Source organism: Rhinopithecus bieti, unplaced genomic scaffold (assembly GCF_001698545.2).
Source record: "Rhinopithecus bieti isolate Rb0 unplaced genomic scaffold, ASM169854v2 scaffold_29034, whole genome shotgun sequence".
In the NCBI taxonomy this organism is placed as follows: Eukaryota; Metazoa; Chordata; class Mammalia; order Primates; family Cercopithecidae; genus Rhinopithecus; species Rhinopithecus bieti.
In genome coordinates this window covers 801529-820041 of record NW_016812875.1, presented here as the reverse complement: position 1 = coordinate 820041, position 18513 = coordinate 801529, and the positions used below count along the sequence as shown (strand labels likewise).

Sequence of the window (18513 nt, the reverse complement as noted above, 5' to 3'; positions counted from 1 at the left end):
CCTCCCAAGGTGCTGGGATTACAAGCATGAGCCACCACGCCCGGCCAAGTTTGTTTTTCTTTTTCAAGTTTGTTTTGATCATTCTAGGTCCCTTTTATGTTATATGAATTTTAAGGTCAGCTTGTCAATTTTTACAAGGAAGTCAGCTGGGATTTTGAAAGCAATTGCTTTCAATCTGTAGATCACTCTGCAAGTATTTCGATCTTAACAATGTTAAAACTTCTAAGTTGTGAACATGGATACTTTTCCATTTATTTAGATCTTTTAAGTTTCTTTCAAGAATGATTTATAGTTTTCAGAGTATACATTTTACATTTCCTCTGTTAAATATATTCTGAAGTATTTTATTCTTTTTGGTGCTCTTGTAAATAGAATTTTTTTTTTAATTTTCAGATTGTTCATTGCTAGTGTATGGAAATACAATTGATTTTTATATGTTGATCTTGTATCTTGCAACCTTGCTGAACTAGTTTATTAGTTCTAATAGTTTTTTTTAGAGGGTTCCTTAGTATTTTCTATTTACATATGATCATATCATTTGCAAACTGAGATAGTATGACTTCTTCCTTTCCCATCTAGGTGACCTGTATTTATTTTTCTTGCCTAATTGCTGTGCCAAGAACTTCCAATATCACCTTGAATAGAAGTGGCAAGGTGAGGGTGGTCAGGGCCCCACTCAGTACTATCAGCATGCCACACCCAAGGGAGAGCTTCAGTTTCACTAGTCACAGCTGGATGCAAGAAGGCAGCCCTCACGCCTTGGCACTACTTGCCACAGACCTAAACTCAGCAACAGTCAGCTGGGGCGGAATGATAAGTGGAAGTCCTGCTTTTCCAAGAAGAAAGCTCTCTAGCTGGGAGCTGGTGGGGATGAAGCCTGTGTTCTTGGCTGCAGCACAGTGGAGTGTCCTCTCTGAGCTCTGAATGTGAATGGAGGGAGCAGTCTTGGTCCAAATGTCACAGACCTTTCTTACTGAGTTTTTGGAGATTTTCTTAAATAGATGTTTCTTCATTTGCTCTTTGGTCTTGGGACCGTTTCCAGAGGCTCTGAATAATTGTTTTTTAAATAATTTTCACCAGTTCATTGTCATGCTGGAAGTTGACCTTGCTCATCTGACTTCTTTCAAGATATTTGTTTTGTCTTTTTTTTTTTGCAGTTTGAATATGATATGCCTAGGTGCAGAATTTTGGCATTTATCCTCCTTTATGTGGTCTAATATTTTGGATCTTTGGTTTCATGTCTGCCATTAATTTTAGAAAATTCTCAGCCCTTATTACTTCAAATAAATATTTATTCTACTGCATTTTCTCTTCCCTTTTATATTCTCAATATGCACATTACACTGTTTGTAATTCTTCTACATTTCTTGGATATTCTACTCCTCCCCTTGACCCCCACCCACCTGCTTCTTTGTTCTGTTTGGAGTTCAAGCTGGAAGTTTTTATTGATGTAACTTCAGGCTTACTGGTTCTTTTCTTGGCGATGTCTAGTCTACTGATGAACCCATCAAAGGCATCCTTCATTTTTGCTTTTATTATTATTTTTTAATTAGTAGCCTTTCCCTTTTGGCTCTGTCTTAGTTTCCATTTTTCTGTTTACATTACCCATCTGTTCTTACATGTTGTCAACTTTTCCCATTAGTGTAGCTAACGTATTAATCCTAGTTATTTTAAATTTCCTGTCTGATAATTCAGAAATCTGTGCTATGTCTGAGTCTTGTTCTGATGCTTGCTTTGTCTCTTCAGACTATGGTTTTTCTTGCCATTTAGCAGGCTTTATAATTTCTTGTGAAAGCTGGACATGATGTATTGTGTAATAGGAATTGAGGTAATTAGGGTTTAGTGTGAAGTTTTATGTTAATCTGTGTAGGACCTGGGCTGTGTTAAATTTGCTCTAGCTCTAGGTGCCAGAGATGTCAGCTTCTTCTAGTTTCTTTGTTTGTTTTTCTCCCGGTTTCTTTGGGTTTTCCTAAGAATTTCATATTAAACAGAGTCTGTGTCTGCAGCTCTCTCAGTTATAGTCAGCTATTATTATACTGATGTATGGTGGTAAGTTTTGGGGAGGGGAAGTGTTCTATAATTTCAGGATTAAATCTCAGTTTTGTAGAGTCTGGGCTGTGATCATTAGGCACATTTCTCAACGTTTTTAATTTTTCTTTCCTTATCTGAGACAGGATGGCTAGTGGGGGCTGGAGGTGACCAGTTGCCTTCCTCATGTCCAGTAGAGTCTGATACAGGGGAGCAGACTTTTGTTGTGGAGAACAACACTCTGGGTGTATTTAAAAATTGTTCCTATTTCCATCCTCCTGCCGGATTAAGGAGTTTTTAACTCTTAAACTGATCTACACTTAACTTTTGGCAGTTTGTCAAAAGTTATCACTTAAGTGTTCCTACAGGTCATTGCCTCCAGCAGCTTCTGCTTCAGGTAAGGCGATCTCAGCTATGATTTTCTGTCTCCTCAGATTTTGGGTGGGTGGTTGTTTATCCTATGAGCTCGATTCTCTGATGAATATAAGAAAAATTGTTGATTTTCTGTTTGTTCAGCCTTTTTCTTGTGTGGAAGAGGGGAGTGACAACATCCGAGCTCTTCACATGTTGGAGTTGAAACCGGAAGTCCAGTTCCACATTATTTTAGCCACCTTATATTCATTGGGTTATCTGTTGTTTTATTGTTGAGTTGTAAGAATTCTTTACATATTCTAGATACTTGTCACTTACCGGTCACTTTCTCCCATTCTGTGTTGTCTTTGTACTTTCTTGACAGTGTCATTTGAAGCACAAAAGTTTTTAATTTTAACGAAGTCTAACTTACCTCTTTTTTTCCTTTTATTGCTTGTGCTTTTGGTATCACTGCTAATAAATCATTGCCTAATCCAAGAACTTGAAGATTTATGCCTTTGTTTTCTTCTGTGTTTAAGCTTTCGTGTTTAGGTCTTTGACTCATTTTGATTGAATTTTTGTATACTGTGTGAGGTAGGAAGAACTTTATTCTTTTGCATGTGGATATCAATTTTTCCTAGCAACATTTATTGAAAAGACTGGCCTGTCCCCATTGAACTGTCTTGGCATTCTCATTGAAAAGCAGTTGATTGTGGGTGTAAGGATTTATTTCTGGGCACTCAAGTGTATTCCATTGCTCTGTATATCTTTTCTTAGGACAGTACCACAGTCTTGACTGTAGGAGCTTCGTATTGAATTTTGAGGTTGGGAAGGGTCTTCCAACATTATTGTTCTTTTAAAAATCTGTTTTGGTCATCTGAGTGCTTTGCATTTTTATTCAGCATTCCAAGTTTAGTTTGTCAGTTTCTGCAAAGAAGTCAGTTGGGATTTTGATAGGGATTGTGTGGAATCTGTAGATTAGTTTTCCATTGTCTCTTGAATCCCACACCTTTCTTCTAGGTTTGATTTCCTTCTTATAGAATTACATCTTTTAGTTCTTTCAGCAAAGGCTTATGAAAAATATACTGTCTTGTCTGACAATGACTGTCTTTTTTCTTACGTGATTCTAATATTCTAAAATGGATCTAAAGTTCTAGAGTGAAAGCTATTTTTCTTTAATTCTTTAAAAGGTATTTTATTGTCTTTTGACATCTGTTGCTAATGAGATGTCTGTTCTTAGTCTAGTTGCTGTTTCTTTATATTGTTTGATGTACTTGGTACATGAGTGTATGGTACTGCCTCTAGATGTTCATTTGTTTTTATTTATTCTGCTTAGAACTCAGTAAGCCCCTTTAATTTGGAGAGTCACATGTCACTTCTGAAAAATACTGTTTTCTCTTTAGTAGCATTTCTTCTGTATTCTCTATCTCATTTAAAAATTTTTCTTCAAGTTTACTATTTTTTCAGCCATCTACTGTTTAGTGCATCCGTTGAGTTTAAAAAATTTTGATCATCATATTTTTTATTTCTAAAATTTCTATAAATTTCCTTTTCAGTGTTGCCGGGTCTTTTTTCTTTTTTAATACATCCCTGTGCCTTGCCACATCCTCTTGTTTTCCTTCTGAATGTGTTCCAATATATTTATCTTCAAATCTCTTTTCAGTTGTTCTGTTATCCTCAGTTCTAGTGATCTCTTTTGACTGGTGTGTCTATTGACTGACCCTCTTGGTGGTTCACTTCCTTCTGTGGGGCATGGTGCTTCAGAGGGGTCACATTCCATTGGGACTAGTATGTCCTTGGCTGCTGTCCACCTACAAGATGGTTTGTGTTTGCCTTTTGCTAAGGTCTTATGGTTTTCACAGATTAGTTCCAGATCCAGTTTGGGATTCCCAACCGATGGGTTTAGTGCGAGTTTGGAACTCTCACTGTTAGACAGGATCTTGGCCTTGGGATTCATCAAGGGTAATTTTCTGCCTGTGGCCCAGGTGGATGGGAGGCCTTCCCCGTTGCTTTCAGAGCTTCGTTTGCGTAGTTTGTATACCTCGAGTTTCTCACACGGTTACCTGTACACATTCTTTCTTCTTCCTCACCGTCCAGTACCCCCTGGTTTATCTTTAACGCTATTCCCATGTGGTCAAAGCCAACGGACACTCTTCAGTTCTGATCTTAATTGCCCTCTTGGCAAAATTAGGCACTGCAGCCCTGTCGATCCTTGAAGTCCTGTCCTTTGTTGAGAATGGGTTTCCTCCCACCTGCCTGCTTCCTCTCCTGGTAACTGCTCTCCTTGAGGCATTTCTGGGGACTCAGCTCCACAAACTCTTTAGCTCTTCTGAGCTTGTGGCCTGTCTACCCAACTGGCACGTCCCTGGACAATCCGACATGTATCTTAGACCACATGTGTCCCCAGATCAGCTCTTGGTCTGTCCCTGTCCCCTGCTCCTGCCCCTCTACCGTGGGCCCTCTATAAATGGCCTCGCCTCTGCCCCTCTGCTCACAACAGTCTCCTGGCTGTCTGTATTTGCCTCTTCCTGTTCCCTCCCACTTTCTGAGCTATCACCAGACTTACTGATCTCCTGAACCTCCTTGGCCCTTTCCCTGTCCTTAGTCTAGGCATGGTGCCCTGAGCCTCCTGATGCTCTGTGCCCCCACTCTGCCCTGCTGCAGGCCACTGTCCACACAGCCATGGACAACCCACAGACTACACCGCTGCCCTACTTAGAATTCCAGAGGCTTGGCTGGGCGCGGTGGCTAACGCCTGTAATCCCAGCACTTTGGGTGGCCGAGGTGGGTGGATCACCTGAGGTCAAGAGTTCGAGACCAACCTGACCAACATGGTGAAACCCCATCTCTACTAAAAATACAAAATTAGCCAGGCATGGTGGCACATGCCTATAATTCCAGCTACTCAGGAGGCTGAGGCAGGAGACTTGCTTAAAACCTAGGAGGCAGAGGTTGCAGTGAGCCAAGATCGCGCCATTGCACTCCAGCCTGGGTGGCAAGAATGAAACTCCGTCTCCAAAAAACAAAAAAAGAATTCTGGTGACTCCCAGTGCTCTTGGTGTGCAAAGAATTCCTGCAGTTCCCATTGCTTCTGGTGTGCAGTGGGAGCCCTCCAGCTGTGGCTCCTGTCATTCCCATGCCTGCTGCCGTCTGTCTGCGCCAGAGACCTTGGGTGGTGCACTCCTCCACTCGGCCCTGCCTTGCTGGGTGCTCTTGCCCCTGTTCCCTGCTGTCCTCCTCCCCAGTACTGCTCACAGCTGTGCCCATCCCGTAGAAGCATGTCCCCAGGGTCACCAAAAAGAGGCTGTTCTAGCAGGCCCTGTGGACCACAGCTGCCCAGGGGCCTCTCAGGGAGCAGGAGGCAGCCTGGGGCATGGAGTGGGGCTGAGAGCTCTGGGTCCAGCTATATGACCCTGGGCAGACCATACTCCCCCTGGGCCTCATGTCCCTGGGAAGATTCCTAGGGTGTGTCAGTGCTCTGCCAAAGTCATTTATCCTGTTTGCCTGTGGGCCCCTCTCATCTGCCTCTGGCCCTGTGGTGGTGGCCATGTCCAGTAGGGAGCAGGCCAGGATTGGATGCTCTTGTCTGGGTCCTTGGGGCTGACACCGCACATGCTGTTCATCCTTGCCAGCCAGGGGCCTCCTCCCAGCCCTGCACCTCTGCTGCTTCCTCTGGGGCAGGAATGTGGGGACAGGCTAGGCAGGGCGAGAGAGAGACAGGAGACCTAGTTTTCACCCCGTGCTGTCTATGTGGCTTTGTCCAAGGCCTTCCCAATATCAGAGCCGTCTTAGTGGCTCTTGTTCCTGAGCTGTGATTTGGTGACCCTGCCGGGGAGAAGCACCTAGCTGGGAAGGGGTGCATGGGAGGTGCAGTGGAGGAGCTGCCCCCATCCTCACCTATGGGTCAGCCTGGGTGCTGGTGGTGGGGGAGCAACCTTGCTTAGGCCCAGGCGCCTCTTGCCTCTCTGTCTTGTTGGGAAGGACAGGCCCTTGTCACCTCTCGACATTTCCGTCTGACATGTGTGAGACCCCATGTCCCTGCTCCCCCAAACAGTGGGGTTCTGGAGTCATCTGCCCTGGCTGCCCTATGGTCCCACGTGTGACATCATGGCCAGGCCTCCTCCTGTGGCTATGGGAGGTGGGTGGCCAGACCCAGGCTTGCCTCTCCAGTGCCGAGACCCTGTCCACACCTATCCTGGTATAGGAGGCCTCAGGCCCGATGTGGCCTCTGACCTGATGTGGCCTCTGACCTGTGCTTCTCTGCAGTGCTGAAGACGTGGTGGCCCGTGTGCCAGGCAGTCAGCTTACACTGGGCTATATGGAGGAGCACGGCTTCACCGAGCCCATCCTTGTCCCTAAGAAAGATGGGCTGGGTCTGGCTGTCCCGGCCCCCACGTTCTATGTCAGCGACGTCGAGAACTACGTGGGTAAGTGCCATCCCCTTCACAGTGCTCTGGGACTGGAGTCGGGAGTGCTGGGGCATCCACCACTGCTCTGGGACTGGAGCCGGGAGTGCTGGGGCACCCACCACTGTGCATGCTGTTTCCCCGCACCCTGGCTGTGTCCCATGTGTGCCGTGAGCAGGGGAGCCTCAAGGCTCACTGTACTCTGTTCCCGGTACTCTTAGATCAGACCCTGAATCCCACTGAGATGACAAATGACCTGGCAGATTCCTTGCCCTCCCAGATACTGTGACTGCAAAGTGGGGCTGGTCTGGGAGACCCTTTGATTCTGGCAGCTATGAATTGCATTACTGTGGGTGCTACTTGACACTGCCATGCCTGGGAGGCCCTGGTGGTGCGGGCCCATGTCCCCATCCTGGCTGCCTGATTAAGGGCCTGGCCCTCCTCATCTGCACCGTGACCTGCCCCATGGCACCAGAATCTCCTCATCTGGATTCCATCTGGGTTCTAGCCAGTGCCATTGCCATCAGCAGCACCCATTTCATGTCCCCTCCAGAGCTACTGGGCTCAGGTGGGCACTTGTGGGTAGAGGAGGCACCTGTGGGGTGCCATTCAAGAGGCAGCGGCAGGGAGAGGCCAGCACACCTAGCAGTGTCCCTGACAGGTCAGCGGCCACATGGCCAAGCATGGAGGCCCACATGGTTGCAGGGCCTCAAGGTGCTCATGGGGATGCCTGGATGGCCAGCCTGGGGAGGAACAACCCTGAATGGGCAAACGCCCAGGACAGAAGATGGGCAGGCAGGCACACTGGCCTCTCAGTGCTGGGGCTCCGAGATGACTGGCCCCACCGCTCTGAGCCTCACTCTCTTCCTCTGTGCACCCCTCATGGGGTATGTGCTGGAGGTGAAATGAGGTCACCTTTACAAGCCTGTGGGCACATAAGGGCACCCACCAGGAGGCCATCAAGTTCCATTTCAACAGGGGCTAGGGCCATGGATTTTCTTTGGAGCCACATGGCCACCCTGGGGCTACCGAGACTGGGCTCCCAAACTCGTGGTGAGGAGGAAGAACGAGCACCGTGGTAGCTGTCAGACATCTCAGGAAGAGGGGCTAGAAAGTGCTCATCCCGGGACCTGGGGTGAGGGTATTGGGTATCCATGCAGAGGGGCTGATTCTGTGGGGTTCTTACTGAGGAGGAGGGCAGGCTGGACATAGTTAGAGCCGTGGCACTAGCTCTGTGGCTGATCCTGCCCTGAGCTGGGATCCAGCGCCTGGTCTCGCCTGTGCTCGGCTTTCCCACAGGTTTGCCTGAGAGGGGCCATGGCCATCTGGTGGGCTGTTTCTGTCTTGGTGCACAGTGCTGGTCAGGCAGCCTTGTGTACCCCACTGTAATGTTCATGCTCACCGGGCCAGTGCTCTTTCTCACTTTCCCAGACCCTGGCATGGTGCATGCAGGATAACATCTAACACATAGTGAGGGCCTGCCCAGTGCCAGGCACTTTTCTAAGCTCTTCCCATGTAAGAGCTAATTTCCTCCCTTCCACAGCTCTGAGAGGTGGGTCCTACCCTGCCACCAAGACCCTGGACTCACCTAATCATGCGGGTGGGGCCTGGTTTGTCCCCTGGCCCTGTTCCCTTCACAGCTGTCCCTGAAAAGCAGGGAGGAGATGGTTCGTAGTTTGTATTGCTTCTATGTCTTTCATTTTCCTCTTAATTTTTTTTTTATGATGGAACTTTTAAACACGCACAAAATTAGAGAAACAGTAAACCCGCATGCACGTAGCACCGGAAACAAAACCACCAGCTTTCGGCTGATTTTCTGTCTCCCTACTTTTTTGTTATCTTGTAGTATTTTAAAAGGAATTCTGATCATGCATGGTAGCTCACGCTTGTAATCCCAGCACTTTAGGAGGCTGAGGTGGGTGGATTTCTTGAGGCCAGGAGTTCAAGACCAGCCTGGCCAACATGGCAAAACCCCGTCTCCACTAAAATACAGAAATTAGGTGGGTTTGATGATGGCACTGGTAGTCCCGGCTCCTCAGAAGGCTGAGACAGAATAATCACTTGAATCTGGGAGGTGGAGGTTGCAGTGAGCCAAGATCGTGCCACTGCACTCCAGCCTGGGAGACAGAATGAGATTCCATCTCAAAAAAAGAAAAAAGAAAATTCTTTTACATACATCATTTTACCCATAAAATTCTAGTACATAGCTCTAGCAGACAATTTAAAAAATATATAATCACAATTCCATCATCGCACTCGATAATATTAACAGTAATTCCTTGGTGCATGTAAGACCCAGTTTAATTCTTCCCAGTTGCCTCAAAAGTGCCTTTTACATTTGGCTGTGGAATCCAAATGAGACCCTCACATTGCATTTGGTTTTATATCCCTGAAGTCTCTTTTATTCTGACAGCCCCATTTCGTTTTATCCTGTTGGTTTGTTGGAGAAAAGGCCATGTTGGTCCTGCAGAATGTCCCACATCCAGGATTCTGTTGCCAGCGTCCCCAGTGGTATCACTAAGCAGGTCCCTCTGTCCCAGGTGTTTCCTAGAAACTCGTGGCTAGAGGCTTGTTTGACTTGCCTTCAGGTTTTGGCAGGACTCCCTCTGAGTGGGTGTGCTTCCATCCGTGGGGAGGCCTATCGTGCCTGACCACACTCTTGCAGTGATGCAGACAAGGCCAGTGGCCCCGGCACCCACCTCATCTGTCCACACTAATCCCATGGCCTTGCAGTTTGTGGTCAGAGGAGCCATAGAGAACTATTGCAAAGGGCGACTGGCAATTCTGTCCTTCCTTCTCCTTCTATCAGTCATGAGTCTTTTGTAAAGAAATTTTCCTCTCAGCTCATCTGGTTATCCTGAACTTTTCTTTGTCAACTACAGAAAAGCCTTTTCCCTTTATTTATCAGTTTGCCAATTCTCAGAGTAATGAATAGGTGCCCTAGAAGTGCAGGGGTTTTGATAGCTTAATTTTAAAATGTAGGTATGTCTCATGAATTACTTGAAACATACACTAAAATGTATTTGCTGTTCGTCTGAAATTCAGGCAGGCCAGGCGTCCTGTGTTTTTTTATTTTTATTGTTAACTGGCCACACTCGCTGAGGCCTGTACCTGCGCCTGGCAGCATCACCAGGTCCAGAGGAAAGTGGGCAGGGTACTTTGTTGAGGCCAGGGAAAAGCAGGCAGTAGCTGGACTTGGCACCTAGAGCCGCTGCACCAGCTCCTGGCAGCTCCTGCTGTGGTGTGAGGGCGAGCCAATGGCTGTGTGTCCACTCCACACATCCTGGCCTCTAGGGAGCTGTGCCACCTTCCCAGGGTGCCTCAGCTCCTCCCGCACCCCAAGGGCCGAGCGGAGGTGGAGTGACAGAATGTCACCAAGCAGAAGACTGCAAGATGAACTGAAGGAGTTTGTGGCATTATACAGCACAACCGCAAACGGGTCCCTCAACGTCACCAATCCGAGTTCTCGACACCCGGTATGCGCCACCTGGGGGTGTGGGGGTGGGGCAGGGGCAGGGGCAGGGCGCTGTGGCCGTCCTTGGTGAGAACACAGGCGAAGGTCCAGAGTTGGAGACTGCACACACCACAGCACGGATTTTTCCTTGTCTCGTCGTCTAAATTTTTTCATTTTTTCCTCGTTTTTTTTTTTCTTTAAGGCTGGCCCACAACTGACCTGTTTCTCTTTTAAAGTTATGAGGTGACACATTGAGAACAATCAAACAAAAAAAGGAAGCAAGAAAGGCAAGCATGCCTCCCCTCTTGGTCTGCCCTGCCCATCCCACTGCTCCCCAGAGAGAACCATTGTACGTCGGTAGTTTTTTTCCCAGAAGGCACACATTCCATGGACACCCTGAGATATAACACACCTTCTGGACACCCAACTTCAACGCTTATTCATCGGACACCCCAATACTCATGAGCCCACTTCGTTGGACACACTCATGACACCTGACTCTGAACACATCCAATGCATGAGACATTTCATGACACCTGACCTCACATTCACCATGACATACTCATCGACACGCTCACCCATAGACGTCACCACCCCACAAGTCATGAACCTCATCCATAACCAAACAGACACCGATGCGTGGTGCCACTCACAAGGACACACTCGCAACACACTCGTGACACAACAACATCAACACTCATGACCGTACTCATGACACATTCATAGACAGTCGACACACTAGCGACACATGGACACACGTGACACCACCAGCACTTCCACAACACAGTGTAACTCACACATGGACACAGTTCGCTGACACACCTTCTGACATATCACAACACACCGGCAATACCGCTCATACGGACATAGGACATGTGATACACACACTCATGGAACATTCACGGGCCCCTCCTGATACACAGACACTGACACACCAAACACAGTCAATAGACCCTTCATACCACGCTTATGACAGGCCTTCCTGATGCATTGAGAGACTGACTTCACTGGCACACTCACACTTCCTAACACCTGCATCTCCTGGCACAGGTACCAACAACCCTGCACACACCCGTGTAGGAGCCTACACTCACACACGAGAAATGCAGGGCGGCGTTCGGTGACCCACCTCCTGCTTCCAGCAAGGCGGGCCCACACAGATATGCCTTAGGTTGCCTGGTCCCCTGAGTTCCTGGCGCTAGTTGCTCGCCTGCAGTCACATGGCTGGGGCATCCTCTGTCAGGGCTGACCTACACAGCCCTGGCTTCCTGGTGCAGAGCTGCTGGCCCTTGCCCACTTTGTGGCTGACCTTGTTCTCCCCACGGTCCTGGCTGGCTTGGTGTGGTTGGTGCCTGCCCTGGATCCAACCCTCCCCTCTCCAACAATCGTCTCTGCCCTCCTTGCTGGCTTCCTGGGAACCGATCCCACAGAAACACTCAGTCACTGTAAGGCATGTGGCTAAGATGGCTTCATCTCATTACATTTCCTGTCATGCTTGTTCCTGAAAGCCACATAACATGTGCAAAGGGGCAGGTAGGAGAAACAAAAGTATTTATCTAAAACACACCAAGAAAGAGAAAAAACTAACCTAAAGAGTCACAAAAAGGTAATATGATTGTGCATGGTGGCTCATGCCGTATCCCAGACTTGGGAGCCTGAGGCAGGAGAGTCACTGAGGCCAGGAGTTTGGCAACCAGCCTGGGCAACAAAGAGGATCCTGTGGTTTATTAAAAATTAAAAAAAAAAAAAAAACAAATAGTAATGAGTTGTCAGTTGGTTGAGCTTTCCTAACACAAAGGCAAAAAGGGAACTGGAGGGTATGGTTCAGAGAAGGTGGTATGGTATGGCTTTGGTACCAAACAACATAACTGAGTCGTGTTTCCATCAACATTAATTTACTGCCCCTCCCTGGTTGAGGGGGTCCTCACAGAGAGAATGTCTGGGTATAAGAGCAGGGATAGATGGTACTTTGGCATGATGGTTTTCGTTGGGCCTTTCAGGGCCATCCCTTTGCCTCCGTTTCCACAGGCCACAAGTCCGTGGACCATTAAGGGGTGGTTTGCACTTTGTTGGGCACCTACTACCAGAGCCTTCACATGGGCTGTGGGGCCATGGAGGGGCTCTGCTTCATCATTAGGTTCCTGCCCCTAAGGATGTTTGGTCCAACAGCGTAAGGTCAGGCCTGACCCCATGTGCTGCGTGGGAGCCTTGGGGCCTTCTGCTTTCTGGGGCCCACAGTGACCAGTGTACCCTCCCAGACCAGAGAGATGCCTGCGATTGTGCATGTCTAAAGGTATGCCCACTGCTGGAACTTCAGACACACTCATCATCTGACGCTGCTCCATGGTGGCCGTGAGTGTCCATGCGGGGGCTCGAGAGACCAATCGCACCCCCCCCTGCCAAACTCAGAGGAAGACGTGGCCTGCACCTAAACAGGCCAAGCAAGGGGAAGAAGGACGTTTGAGGGTGTGGTAGGAGGCAGGGACAGCCTGGCCCCTGTGGTGTGTGGTGTTTGAAGGACATGCCTGGAGATGGGTCATGAGGGCCCTTGTGGCAGGGAACCCTCTCCTGTGGGCGGCAGTGTGCCCAGACTGCTGAGGTTTCAGAGGTTGGCAGTGGTTGTGAATGGGGCGATGAGGACTCATGGGGATGGAGAAAGGTGCTAGTTTGGAACATGCTGGAGATTTAAAGGTGAGGTCTGTGACTGAAGCTGGTAGGATTGGGGTGGCGGGACTCTGCTTGTGATTTGTGACAGTCTTGTCCAGGGACAGCTTGTCTAGGTTGGTGTGGCCTTTGGGTAGAGACAGCAGCACTTGCAGATGGGCTGACAGAGACATGACAGACCCTGTCTTCCTGGAGGCAAGAACTCCCAGATCTGGTTCTTAGTGGCAGCTGAAATGTCACTACACGGGTGCTGTTGAGCTTGACTTCTTTTCTTTTTTTTGGAGACAGAGTCTCGCTCTGTTGTGTAGGCTGGAGGGCAGTGGGGTGATCTCAGCTCACTGTAACCTCTGCCTCCTGGGTTTAAGCAATTCTCCTGCCTCAGCCTCCCAAGTAGCTGGGATTACAGGCACACCAACATGCCCAGCTAGTTTTGTATTTTAGTAGAGACAGTGTCGTGTCTCGCCATGTTGGCCAGGCTGGTCTCGAACACCTGACTTCGTGGTCCGCCCACCTCTGCCTCCCAAAATGCTCAGATTACAGACGTGAGCCACTGTGCCCAGGCTAATTTGACGTTTTGATGAAATGTAACGCATTTTATCCAGGACAGTGACATTTCATTGAATCGAAGACTGCCTCTGCATCTCCCTATCTTCTCTGGATATGAGTTGGCTGGATTTGACAGTGACCTGACATGGCCAGGGTTCGTGGGCGCCCTGTTGTCAGCTCTGGAGAGCAGTGGCTGTTATCCAGGTGACGCCAGAGGCACCTGGGCTGAGCGTGAGAAATGATATCTATGCTCCAGCCCATGCACCATAGCCACGTGCATGTGGCCAGTCGGGAAAGACTTGCTTTCCAGTTCCCAGGAAAGGAGGTTCCCTCTTGGGGTGGATGGTTTGGGGCCTTCCCATCGTCTTCTGAGGGTGGAGGCCAACATCAGACCCAGTCTCCTGCCAGGGCCACAGCCAGTGCCTGGGCTTGTTCTGCTCTCTGTGATTTTGCTCCTCTGTGAGATGGGAGCTGTGACACATGACCTGCAGGTGGTGAGAGTGTGTGGGACATGCCTCACAGAGCCTGTTCCCCTCTCCAGGGGACATCAAAAGGGAGTCCCAGGTTCCCTCACCACCTTCCTCTCCCACCCCAGAATGTCTAGCTTCGTGGAGCCACCTGACATTGTGAAGAAACTGTCCTGGGTAGAAAACTACTGGCCAGATGATGCATTGCTGGCCAAGCCCAAAGTGACCAAGTACTGCCTGATCTGCGTGAAGGACAGCTACACCGACTTCCACATCGACTCTGGGGCGCCTCCGCCTGGTACCACGTGCTCAAGGTGAGCCATGCCCCTCGGGGCACCTCAGCCTTGCCATGACCATGACCCATCTGCAGGATTGTCTGCAGTCCCCACAAGTCCTGACTGTGGCCAGGATGCCACTCCCCAGAGGGCCCTGGACCGTCCATCCCTGGGACAGGAGGCCTCTGGAGATGTCTCTGGGTGGAGGGGCAGGGGTGCATGTGGGACCAGAGAATCGCATGAGTGTCTCCTTGTTCTAATGGGATTCAGGCTCATTAACAATTGGGTGAGGCCGCTGGGTGACCGTGCACTTAGAGGAGAAAGGGGGGTGTTGCAAACACATCCTGGAAGAGGGGCCAGCCATAGCCAGGGCCCCGCACAGGAGCCAGTGGGCAGGATGGGGCATCTGAGTGGGCAGGGAAGGCTAGGTGCTTCATCATCAAGGCTGAGAGAGGGAAGCTAGAAGAAAATGAGACATAAATAGCAACAGGAACAAAGGAAACCCTAAGTTGTGGGCTCCCCAGTTGCTAACTGACCTTCTGCAGACCAACTGGAGCTGGACCTGGGGCTGGGCGGGTGCGCGTGCTTGTCCCACCTCTGGGAGGCCTTGAGCAAGTCACTGGGGCATTCTCGGAACCTGCCTTGGTCCCATTGCAGTAGGACAGGGGTCTTGCTGCTCCCGGTGCAGAACCCCTCCTGGGGCCTGCCGTAAGACTGCCAGGGACACAGTGGCATTATTTGACCCAGCCTGGGATCCAAATGGCTCTCAAGAGTGGAGCTACCTGGAATGCTTTTGTTACCCAGTTACAGCTTTATTTGCAGCCTGGGCACCCACAGCATTTGTAGTGCCTCAAAACAATGTAATGTGGGATTATGGGCTTTAGCTCTTGACTGTGCTGGGGCCCAGATACCCAGAACCTTCCTAACACCCACACTTCTGAATTGCAAAGCACCTGTGCCCTCAGTGTTGCAGGCAGGAGTCGTGGACCTGGGCAGGGTACTTTTCACTTTAGGACCTGTCACTTGCACCCCTACCCCGCATCCCGGCGTGGGCGGCTCTGCCAACAGGCTCTCTTGGCAGGGGAGAAGACCTTCTATCTCATCAGGCCGGCCTCGGCCAACATCTCCCTGTATGAGCGCTGGCGGTCTGCCTCTAACCACAGCGAGATGTTCTTTGCCGACCAGGTCGACAAATGCTACAAGTGCATCGTCAAGCAGGGCCAGACCCTCTTCATCCCATCAGGTGAGTGCGGGCAGCTTTGGGGACCGTGTCCTAGGGATTGCCGGGCCTCATCAAGCTTACTGCCCTGTCCCTTGGGCCTTAAGAGACCCCTGTCCCACGGGGTCTCTCAGCGTCCCTGGTGTGCCTGCTCCCTTGTCCGGAGCTTACCGCCACCCCAGCCCAGTCCCCACAGAGGGGCCAGCCACGGGGCTTGTTTTGTCTGGTCAGCATGAGCACTCCTCACCACCGAGGCCACCTTGGAGCTGCACAGCCAGTCAGCCGCCTTCACAGCCTGGCTGGGCTCACTGTGACCGAGCCCACGGCTGGAGACCCAGCTCAGAGAGCCTTGTGCAGGGACAGCAGCCACAGCGTCAGAGCCAGTGAGGGAGGAGGGCGCTAGCTGCTAATTAAGGCAATAGTAGGGGACATTTTGAGTCTGTGCTGGGGGAGAAAGCCCATCATGAGCCACTGTGTGCCCCTAGATTATGGTAGAACAAATCCCAGACATCCTGCTGTTTCACTTAAATATTCCACTATTTCTGAAGGACTTCCTTTCCTTCTAAAGTAACATAGCTGCAATACTGTTCTCACACCTCGAAAAATGAATAATTAACAGCAATTCCGTAGTATCATCAAATAGCCAATTGGTGTTCAGATTTTTAAATCGTTTTATAGGGTTTTTTTTTTTTTCATTCTAAATAAGTATCAAACTGAAGCCCTCATATTTTAATGATTTATAAGCCTCAGAATCTTCTGTAATCTCTGGGTCCCTCCTCCCTCTGTTGGCTTCTTCACAGTCACAGCTGTTTAGGAAAGAGCTGTGGATTTCCCAGGGTCTGGCCCAGGCTCTGTCTCTGAGGATAACCTGGGGACCAGTCCCAGCTCTGGGGGCGATGCAGCTGCCCTGGGCTTGTCTTCTGCTCCTGAGCGTGGTTGGGAGGCTGGGTAGCTGGACAGAGGCTGGAAGCTTCCTCTCTCTGTCTGAGTACTGCCCCTTCAGGTGGCCTGAGTGAGTCCCCTCAGCTCTGGGCCTTGGTCTCTCTGTCTGTGCAGGGCTGGACTGACTAGTCTGTGCCACCTCAGAGACAGCCTCTCCCCTGACCCCCTTCCATGGAGGCTAGGGTTGGACAAGGGCCAGAGAGCTTCTCCCAGGGAGGCCCCAGGCTGCTGCTGGTGAAGCTGCAGAGGTGGACAGGGCACCAAGGTATAGGCAGGCAGGTGCTGGATCCTGGGCTGGGCTGGGGAAGGCCTGTGTTGGTCTCCACCGCTCCCTGATGTGGAGCCATGAGAAGCCCATTCATGGTAGCAAGGTGGGGCACCAGCCACTCCCCTCTCTCTCCCAGGCTGGATCTATGCCACGCTTACCCCTGTGGACTGCCTGGCCTTCGCGGGACATTTCCTCCACAGCCTGAGCGTGGAGATGCAGATGAGGTAGTGCCTGCCGCGCTGTCTGCCCTCGGGCTCCGCAGGGCAGTGTCCTCCCTCTAGCTGGGTTGGTGCTGGACGCCTTGGGCTGAGTCCTGCCACAGCCCGCCTGTGGGAGGCCTGGACATGACCGTCAGCCTCTGTGGGCCTCTTCGTGATGTGGAGGGAAGGAGGAGGTGGGCTCTGGGGTAGTGCAGGCCGGCTCCCCGAGGGACCTGGCTGCTGGACGGTTGTAGTTGCCCTTGGTGGGGTTGGGGTTGGGGTTGCTTAAAAGGCTGCTGCCTTCTCTTCTTGGGCACTGACAGAGCTGTCATGGGCCCCAAGGCCTGCAGCCACCAGGGCAGTTGTCCCCTGGACCTCTGCAGCTGTGCAAGGCCCATTGGGGAGGCCTCAGCTGGTGTGTCTGGGGCCTGGATTGGTGCCCAGTGTCACCTGCTTGATGGTCAGTGCACTGAGAACTGCTGTTTGGTGGCTTCCAGAGCATATGAAGTGGAAAGGAGGTTGAAACTGGGCAGCCTGACTCAGTTTCCCAACTTTGAAACTGCCTGCTGGTACATGGGGAAGCACCTGCTGGAGACGTTCAGAGGTACTGGTCACTCCAGGGCGGGCGTCCAAGCCTGGGCTCTTGGCTGTGGGGACAGCCGGACCTGGGTCAGGGCTGACTGGGTGTGAGTGCCGCCTTCCTGTGGCCTGAGCAAGGCCCTTTGGGACTCAGCCCCCTGGGGCTCAGTTTCCCCATCTGTATAATGCAGGACTGGATTGAATGGGCTGGGCCTCTCCTTCCGATTGGACTGTCCCTTGTTTTAGAATGAACACTGGGCTGTGGGTTGAGAGGGGCGAGTGTGCGTGGCCTTGGTGCAGGTATCAATCACACCTGCTTCACCCTCCACACTGGGAAGGTGGAGCCCTCACTCTGTCACCAGCTGAGGAGTGGGTGTGAGTGGGCTCTGGGTCCCCTTAGGATCCCTCAGGGGCGTGGCAGCTGGACCGTGAGGCAGGCTTGTGGCTCAGTCCTGGCCCTCTGTGGATGCACTGTGGCATCCCTGGGCTGGCCCTTTCTGTCCCAGGTCCTGCCTGGCCATACCCTCAGAGATGAGAGCAGGTGGCTCCTGGCAGCCACCACCCTGTTCAGGCCTCCAGACTGCCCAGCAGCATGAGGGAGCCTACAGGAGAGTTTGCATTTATCTGTGATTTCCTTTCTCAGTGTGCCCTTCCCCAGAAGTTGCTCTTAGTTTTTCTTTTTTGGTTTTGATAGCAGCCAAGAGTTCTTTTATGCAGAACCCTTTGCACTCTGGCCCTAGTTTGAGAAGGTAAAATGGTCCTTAGTTGTGGCTGGCCAGGTTTCAGTAAGATTTTCCCATTGCTCCCCAAATGTGGAGCCCAGAGCTTGACTCCGGCAGAAGGAAGTGCCCAAGATGGGAGTCTAGGCCTGCCCTCAGGGGACTCGTGCCAGGGAGGCAGGGATCAGGGCGGCATCTGGGAAGCCACCCCACAGGGCCAGCCTGACTACTGGCCAGCTAGGCCACTGTGGCCGTGTCCTCTCTACCTGGGCCTCCCTCTCTGAGTGGACGACAGTACAGTTGGCTCCCAGGACTGAGAGGACCCAGGGAGCTGCCATGGTCCTGGTGAGTCGGAGCCCTGGAGCCCTGGAGCCCTCTCCAGTGGGAAGAGGGAG

The 18513-nt window shown here is 50.8% G+C and overlaps 1 protein-coding gene across 1 annotated transcript in view; it reads left to right on the top strand.

Moving 5' to 3' along the window:
* Window positions 1–18513, top strand: part of PHF2 (PHD finger protein 2) — a 134111-nt gene that overhangs the window by 78125 nt on the left and 37473 nt on the right. Inside the window, 1 exon segment of the mRNA XM_017847071.1 lies at window positions 6646–6806. Within this exon segment, the coding sequence (XP_017702560.1) occupies window positions 6646–6806 (161 nt within the window).